Source organism: Diadema antillarum, unplaced genomic scaffold (assembly GCF_040938485.1).
Source record: "Diadema antillarum isolate AM-2024a unplaced genomic scaffold, OU_Dant_1.0 seq00000203_RagTag, whole genome shotgun sequence".
In the NCBI taxonomy this organism is placed as follows: Eukaryota; Metazoa; Echinodermata; class Echinoidea; order Diadematoida; family Diadematidae; genus Diadema; species Diadema antillarum.
Genome location: NW_027271262.1, coordinates 932501 through 941174, shown reverse-complemented (window position 1 = coordinate 941174; position 8674 = coordinate 932501). Strand labels below are relative to the sequence as shown.

Genomic DNA, 8674 nt, shown 5'->3' with positions numbered 1-8674 from the left:
AAGGCCTATAATTCACGCAGAAGAACCCATTTCCCGCAAAAGCTATGCTCATTATGATCAAGTATAGTGAGAGCGCTGACGTCATCAAGAGGACAGAAAACTTAGATGAACAACAGAACAAAACAAGAACACACGACCATCAGTGTAGCGCAGATCAAGCTCAGATATACCACATACAAGACGAAGACCACTATCGGAAGTCCTTAATTCTTTTGCGTAATGACAACGGGTAGTTTAATGTTCACGACGATTCATTCTTACATAAATCATTTACACAATATTTTCAGTGTAGTAAAAATATTCACACATTTTACATTTATCTTAAAACATATTTAAGCATACGCTCATACTATTCACTGAACTGGTCTCACCTATACGTACCTTTTTTTCTTTTATCTTTTTTTTACATGCATGCGTATTGTTTTGCGAATTGTTATGGTGTGATATAAACAAATTATCATACAGGGATTATGTTACAAGGAATATATTTATATATGTATAACAGATGTTATATATTTTTCTCAAAATTATTCAACAATCAGTTTTACATTTGACGTAATTCTTATGAGCGTCCAGCACCGACAGACTTCATCAAATTTTATTAAACATGACTAAATTGACAATGAATCACCTCAAAGATTTAATCGATAAGTACAGAATTCACATGTAACCGTTTTATCTCCTCTACAACACAGTCGTTCAGTGAATGAGTTTTTATAGACGCTGTCGTTAATTATCTGAAAAATATCTCATTCTGAAAATAAATAATTGTGTTTCTTTGATTACGATGGAATGTTGAGGATAACATAACATTTGCATAAGACCATAAAGGAACACATTACAGGAACATTGAGAATAGCTAGTAATACGAGATAACTTATCAAAAATGTCGAGGATATAAAAGTAATAGTCTAGCAAATCCAAAATGGTGTCAAATACAGGAAAACTCAAATGGATACGTGGTAAGAAGAGGTAGCATGAAAGATGTTGAAGTATCAAATCAAAAACACACTGAACACATAACTGTTGGATGTCTTCATTACTTCCGATCAATACACTTTGAATGCGAAGATGAACCATACCCAAGATGATACGATGAACTATTGTGTTTTAAATCATGCTGACGAAAATGAGTTGATAGCTTTTGTATGCCCTTATACAGGGTTTTCACAATAATAACTCTTCCAAAGTATCACAGAATCATGGTTTTCCAATGAATATCAAGACAGAACACCTCATGCAACACTTACGTATGGAACAGCAGGGTTTCAACAGAAAAAAAAAAGTTCAAAGGTCAGAGTCTAGTTATTTAATAGCTGCGACATGTTTCCCGTATACTCATAGCGTCCAATTAGCTGGTGATAAACGGCTACAGCTGTCTCGTTTCCTATGCCGATTCCTGTACTACACGTGAAGGAATCTTTAAAGACTTCCAAAATGTTGATAGCTACGCACAACTTATGTTTTAGTGTCTTTTTTCAGCCATTTTTTAAACCCTTCGTGAACACACTAAAAAATTAATCCAGTATATGACACAGATGTTTATTATATAATTTTTTCCGTTTTGCCATGGGCTTTCAGTTTGCCTAAGATTTGAACTGGATGGTAGCTAGATTTAAAAGATTTCCGGGAGTTCAATATTCTACGAGGCCTCAACTGGAGATGATCACGCTTAAGATGTCATCTCAGCATAATTAGATTGTTTCTTCTGTCGAAAGCAGTTGGAGACCTACCCACTTAGAGAAAACAGCGAGTTTTCTGCATCGCATTGATTCATCTCACATAGGACTAACTTTAATATTGACCTCCGGCGTTACAAACATCGAGAGGGAAACAATGATCGTATCACAGTAGCCGTAAGTCAGTCAGGAACCATGTTGGTGAGCTCATCGCGTCACATCTGCCTACATGTGTATTGTCAAATTTTCGACTCAGTACCGTTGTGTGCCCCGGGAGAACGATGCGAAGGCAATCGGATCAAAGAAGGTGTGCCTGGGAGATCGACTCGAACGCACACGAGGCGCGTGTTAAACTTATCGGGCCTCGCCAGGCAGTGTTCGCGTCGTTCTCCCGGGCACACAATGATATCATATTGATTTATTCTTTAAAAGAAAAGAGGGTCGAAATATTTTGAACTTGTGCCCTTTCATACCAGTCATTCTTGTTCAGTCTAGAAAGTTGCTTATTCTTTAACTTCTTTTTGTTTCGTAATCATGACCAATTCGGCTACATTACACCGTATGTACAGTAGGCGGGATGAATTAACTCGCGCTCCCGTCGAGTAGGACCGATGTTTGTAGAATTCGTGATGCAGTGTGCTCTCTTAAAAAAAAAATGTGAAAATATGTCCTACAAAAATTCAAACGTTATCATTCAGATGCAGACGGTACAAATGTAAATAATGTTGTTCCACCAATAATGATAATGATAACGGAAATGATGACGATGATGATGATGATGGTGATGATAATGATGATGATGGCAATAATGGTGATGATGGTGATGGTGATGATAATGATAGGGATAGTATACAATTTGTATCGATAACAACAAGAATAATTGTAATAATAAAAAAGCATGAAGGAAGAAAAGAACAGAAAAAGAGGAATTTCGTAACCTCGATAGCAACAACATTTTAAGAATTAACATTTCTCACAGCGCACTTGACTGGCCGAATTCGACGTGCTTACGAAACCACATTTTCGTTACACATTCCTTGTTGCACTTGAGCTTCCTTGATAACACACTGTGCGGAACACTAGAGGATTCCACATAAAAATTTAGTCTAAACCAGCACGACACTGATCTCGATCCTTGCTGGCTCTGATGAACATAGTGCTATTCAAAACCGTTCGATCGTCGTAGCCATTATTTTGCTTAATTTCTCTTTGTTATATATGGAAGAATAACGAAAATTGGTCAGTACCACCTGTTATGTTTTTCAATCAATAATCATTTCAGCATTAATAAGCCTCCGCTTAGGTCATAAGCCCGTGAAAATAATCAAGAACTTCATGAAACCTGGATTCAACACGCCCGTGCTAGCCACTTGGATTTTGTCGTCTGCGCTCAACTTCTACCTCCAGTTTAGCGTCTTCATCAACATACCATCACTACGTATCAAAATATTAGTATCAACTCTATCATGTGGTGACTGCAACTATTCTACAAAATGCGTTATTCCTTCACAGAATGTTCGTCGTAACAAATATAGCCATACATATGCCAAAATATATAAAGACATCTATAGACAAAATGCTATCGAATGCGATGATGGACATGATAATATTGTAATAACCAGGTACGAAATAAGGATTCCTGGAATGATGCAACGATACTATATCACGTTTAGATTGAAATAATTTTTCTTTGGTGACATGCTTTGATACTTCATATCATTGCACTGACGCGCCGACAACGTGAAATTTCTTGAAACAATGTGTGCGCACTTGGAATACAAATAAATAGCCGAGGACTTGGTGACGGTTTCGTACCAGAGTCGAAAGACACTCAGCGATCATCTCTTCGCAGTTTTTCGTCAACAGCGCCCCCTACTGTTTTATGACTTGGTTCCTTCTCCGACAGAACGGTTTCTTTACAGCCTTCTTGCTGTACCTTCTCCTGTTGCCGTTATTGTTGTTGTTTTTAACACCGCGTCCTTCAGCGGCGCTGCACTCGTTAGAATTTTCCCCAGCTCCACGGCATGAACAGATTCAGAGGTTTCCACTAATCTTTACCACGGGACAGAAAAATGACCCAAACAGATAACTCTTGTGGAACCTTGGTTAATTCCCTCTTTCCAATTATTTTCGTGCACACCTTCTTCTGTTATTATACACGCCACTCACTTGAGATGAGCATCAGTACAAACGACTTGGTACGCGACGGCAAAAAAAAAAAATGTTCATAACAAACCAATGAATCATAATGACAATTTTTCGAAACACATTTCGTCACATCAGCTTTTTGAAAATGTCTGCATATAAATCGACCTTTATTAAGCTTTCTTCAAGAGAGAAAGAGAGAGACAGACTGTCGTAGGAATTGATGATGTAAAACAATGCTTGCCGACATGAAAAGGGGGAAAAGAATTATTTTGTCGTTGGTATAAACATTCCTGGCACGGTTCTTTGGTCGCCGAAGATCAACACCAATCCAAAGTCAAAATGTGACTAAAAAGCCAGAAATATCTCTTCCAGTTTTCCTTAACAACATCCAGTAACCTTATAAAGATTGTTTGTTTCTTAATTTTCACTTGGGTGACCTCCGCCAACTTTTTTTTTTATTCTACAAAAGGGTCAGTGTACTATTAAGTTCTCTGCAGGGTGGATTGGGCAGGGATACACTCTAAATGGAATTTCATCGGAAGAGGTGTTTCTTATCCTCCTCAAGCGAAAACTCGCTGGAATTGCGCAAAATTTGGTAGGAAGTGGCGACAGTCAGTGGCGAGATGAAAACAGATGAAGACGAGGGTACGACGACACCACGAATCCTGGTCGCACACATCAGTTTCAAACACGACGCCATCCGACCCACGTGGTCGCTCTGTTGTATCTGTAGACGCTGCGTAAAAGGGGGAAATTCCCTCATGCGCGCACACATCAGAGGCGTAATGCGGTACGTAGGTATGTATAATATACTTAAATCCACACGCCCACAGCTGCGCGCGCAAAGGCCCAAATATCGCGTCTATCACGCCTCGCGATGAGGGGGCATCGAAACAGGGGCGGGGTCTGGTGAGAGTCAGGTTCGTTTTGGAGTCTTTTGTTGCCATGGCAACTCACGTTAGAGAGTGCCACTGTGAAATGGGTTCCTTCGGATGACTGACCATATCGTTCCAGTGTTCCAGCTCCTTGCCACGCGCGTACATGAAAGGCCCGACGACCACACGCCCAATTTGCTTGTCCCCTGGGCGACGAAGAGTGAAAATAGAAGTGGGTAGATTGGATAAGAGTTAAAGAGAGGATAGATGGAGAGAAATATAGAAAGAAAGAGAGAGAGAGAGAGAGAGAGAGAGAGAAGGAGGGGGGGGGGGGAGAAAATGAAACAAGAATGAATGATTAATAGGTGTCATTCCACAAATCTTTCGAGGAACAACTGTGATTTTTTCAGTCGGAATTCATAATCATCAGACCATTCAAATGTTTGGCCAAACACCCGCTCGTCGCATAAACATTTACGTCTAGCGCCAATACTAGTAGCCTCTAATCCCATCGAGAGCAATTAAATGAGGGGTTTTTTTTTCCGTTTCTGATCTTCCCTCTTCACCTTCCTGAAATAAATTTCGCCTCACTTCAAGTCAACATGTATAATATAAATGGGAGGGGATGTTGTGGGCTGCTTCTGTGGGCTATAGTTCCCTACTCTTCTGGTGACCGACAAAAACACAGACCCCCCCCACACACACACACACGTTACTCGTCCACTATTAATTTTCCAAAGACACTCAGAGGTCCTTCAATATTTTTACCAAAACCATATCTAAGACCTCATAGCTTCAATTCAGCCTTGCTTTAACATGACCATAATTTAGGGAAATTGCTTCTTTAAAATAATATATGACTTATTGGGTAGTCTTTCACTGCATCGGATATCTTTATGTTCTACTGGTTTTATAACTTCATAATACATACAGTACATATCTGAAATATTTCTTGAGCGGAGAATTAATTGCAGTTCGAAATAATGAACCCCTTCCCTCCAAATAGTTTCAACAGAAATCATTGTTACCACTTTAAGATAATACATTAAAAACTGATAAAACACTTTCAATAAAGTCGTAAATTTAGGGAATACGTTCATTTTTCTATACCAAAGTGCATCGTGGTATATAAGATGAAAGTCTGGATTTTTTTTCGAAATACATGTAATGGCTTTTCCAAAGATTTAAGACGACTATCTCCAGGCACTGGTGACTCGACATATGCTCCTGGGACAATATTGGCTCCGGTCTTATTTTCACCAGGTCTTAGGATTAGGATTAGGATTGTGATAGGTTTTTAGGTTTACTTGGATGTGAGGATTAGGATTAGGATTAGGATTAGGGTTATGGTTGTGGGTAGAATTTACGTTTGGCTTAACGTGCAGATATTATCAAATCATGGGAGCAATATTGTCCTAGGAGCCAATGTCGTGGAACCCCCATGTCAGGCACTTCACCACCCACCTTTCACGCCCGGCGCGTGCTGCATGACGGCCACGGAGATGCTGTACATGTCGAGCCCGTCTGGAGGAAGCTTGAAGTGGAAGGACTCGTTGAAGGTCGGGTTGCAGTTCTTCTTTACCACCTCCGTCTTTTTCGCCTTCATCACCTTGCCGATATTCATGAGGCTGACTTTCACGTAGCTATCTGTGGTTGGCCAAGAAAAATAATAATAGTAACAATAATAATGATAATCATCATAATCATCATCATTATCACCATCATCATCATCATCATCATCATCATCATCCAGGGTAGCCTCTTCAGTGTTGCAAATGCTCTACAAGAGGGACCTGTCATTGTTATAACCCAAGCGTTGCCAGGTACCCATTTATACACCTGGGTCGAGAGGGACATTGTGGCTAAAAACATCTTGTCCAAGGACATAGGCACTTGGCAGGGATCGAACTCGGGTCCTCCGATTCGGAGTCGGGAGTCGTATCCACTATGCCACAGCGCCCCCCCCCCCCCCCCCCCCCCCGTCAATCAAGAGGAGCGCAATCATTCTCAACAAGTTACTTAGCTGCATCATTATTTATTTTGTTTCATGATATTTGAACTTTTCTCATTTTCCTTTATTTTGTCTTCAGACTTTCATCTACGAGTGCGCCTTCAGCATTTCACTCGTGAAAATGGCGCAATATGAATTGTAATATTAATGATGACGATGATGATTATGATGATGATGATGATTATTATCATTATTATTATTATCATAATTATAAGTAGTAGTAGTAGTAGTAGTAGTAGTAGTAGTATCATTATCATCATCATCATTAGTGGTCGTGCTCATTATGACCCTTCATTGCTCCTGAGTTCTCAAGGTGTAACGGGTATCGATGAAGTTGATGACGAAGAGGATGATGATAACGCTGAAGATGATGATGATGGTGTTGATAGTGATAGTTGTGGTGGTGGTGGTGGTGATAGTGTGATAACGTTAAACCACAATATCGTTCTCTGTCTTAGTAATGATCTGTAATCTACGATCGACAATTTTCTGTCATGACAGCTTTAACGATGGTGTTGTCGATGATAACGCGCACGCACATACAAGTATGCAGGTACGAGCAAATCAAAGAATTTCAAGAAGATAACTACCGGAATACAATTTCTCTTTTCATGTTTACATGAATCATCTCGACAAAAAAAATATGCACATAATATGGAAGATGGAAATAGAACAAATCAAAAGCCTGAAATAAATGTAGGGCCTACATTCGAACGGCACTATTCAAACGCGAGAACCTCGCTGCTTACTATTGGGTGGTCGTTTTTTTTTTTATTCGGGAAGAAATGGGTCGACTACCAAATATTGATTTCCATTTGGGGGAAATATAGGAGAATTGCTAAAAATTTGCTCATTCACGGCGCCAATTGAAATGGGAAGCACGACTAGAGTGGCTAGTGACGCCGGTTTCCGGGGCGACTCGGCGGTTTTCATTTTTTTCGGCCGAGGAACTTTTGGTCGAGATTTAAAAGGTATGTGTCAGAACCAGAAGGAGCGAATGATGGTGAAGGAAGCGAAGGAGAAAGGGAAATGAAGAGGAAGAAAAGGAAGGAAAGAGAGGAGGAGAAAATAAAGAAAAAAGAAAGAATAATTCTCAGAGGAAGAAGTCAAGAAGGAATGAGGCTTAGGAGAGGAAGGAGGAGAAGTTAGAGAAGGAAGAAAGAGAAGGAAAAAAAACCAAGAAAGTGAGAAAAGAAGAATACCCCAAAAAGACTTAAAAGATGACGCCGAAGAAGGTAAACATTTCGCCGCATGTCGTTCCCAGATCCACTTATGAGCTTAAGTCTTTTCTGCCGAGAGCTTTAATGGATTTGAAAGTTTGAGTAAATAATTGTTATTCTTAAACATTGAATTTGTTGACGAGATGAAAGGAAAGCCACCAAGCGCTACTCGATTAGAATGCAACTCAATGCTGCATTAGTATGCGTTTTTGCCTTAAGTAATGTCATATCACCTCATTAATGGGCGATTGACGTGCTCATACTACAGAATTACAACCACAAACACCACTTTCTGTACTTCTACCGTAACTGCACTTAAATCCATCGTAGTAATGGGTTATATGGAGGCTATTCGCATCAATGAGACCAGCGGACACACGGTGCAGTGCTAGTACGCACACTTACCGACGTGTTGGAATCCATCCAGCATCTTAAAACCTTTCCCCTCGGCGATAACCACAGTCAGCCGCTCGTTGGTGTTGTTGTAGTTCAGCGAAAAGTGGATGTCCCCGCTCTCTGATGATGCTGGTTGCTATGGGAACGAAGGAGAGAGATGTAGTCACAAAACAAGCATTTCAAAGAAAATAATACAGCCTTCAAACGGACATAGGAACACATCATAAACAAACATATCAGAGTTACATGAGATTATTGATTCACTTCGTAATTACTGAGATTATATGAAATACGAAGAAACACACTTCACCGTCCATAGCTAAGATGACTAAGCTGAAGCGAGGT

The 8674-nt window shown here is 39.9% G+C and overlaps 1 protein-coding gene across 1 annotated transcript in view; it reads right to left on the bottom strand.

The window, feature by feature from the left end:
• Window positions 1-4210: 4210 nt before the first annotated feature.
• Window positions 4211-8674, bottom strand: part of LOC139728848 (synaptotagmin-15-like) — a 37694-nt gene continuing 33230 nt past the window's right edge. The window contains exons 8-10 of the mRNA XM_071639788.1: window positions 8339-8465; window positions 6167-6349; window positions 4211-4908 (exon numbers count right to left, since the gene is read on the bottom strand). Of these exons, the coding sequence (XP_071495889.1) occupies window positions 4781-4908; window positions 6167-6349; window positions 8339-8465 (438 nt within the window). The 3' untranslated portion in view covers window positions 4211-4780. The remainder of the gene's footprint in view (window positions 4909-6166; window positions 6350-8338; window positions 8466-8674) is intronic.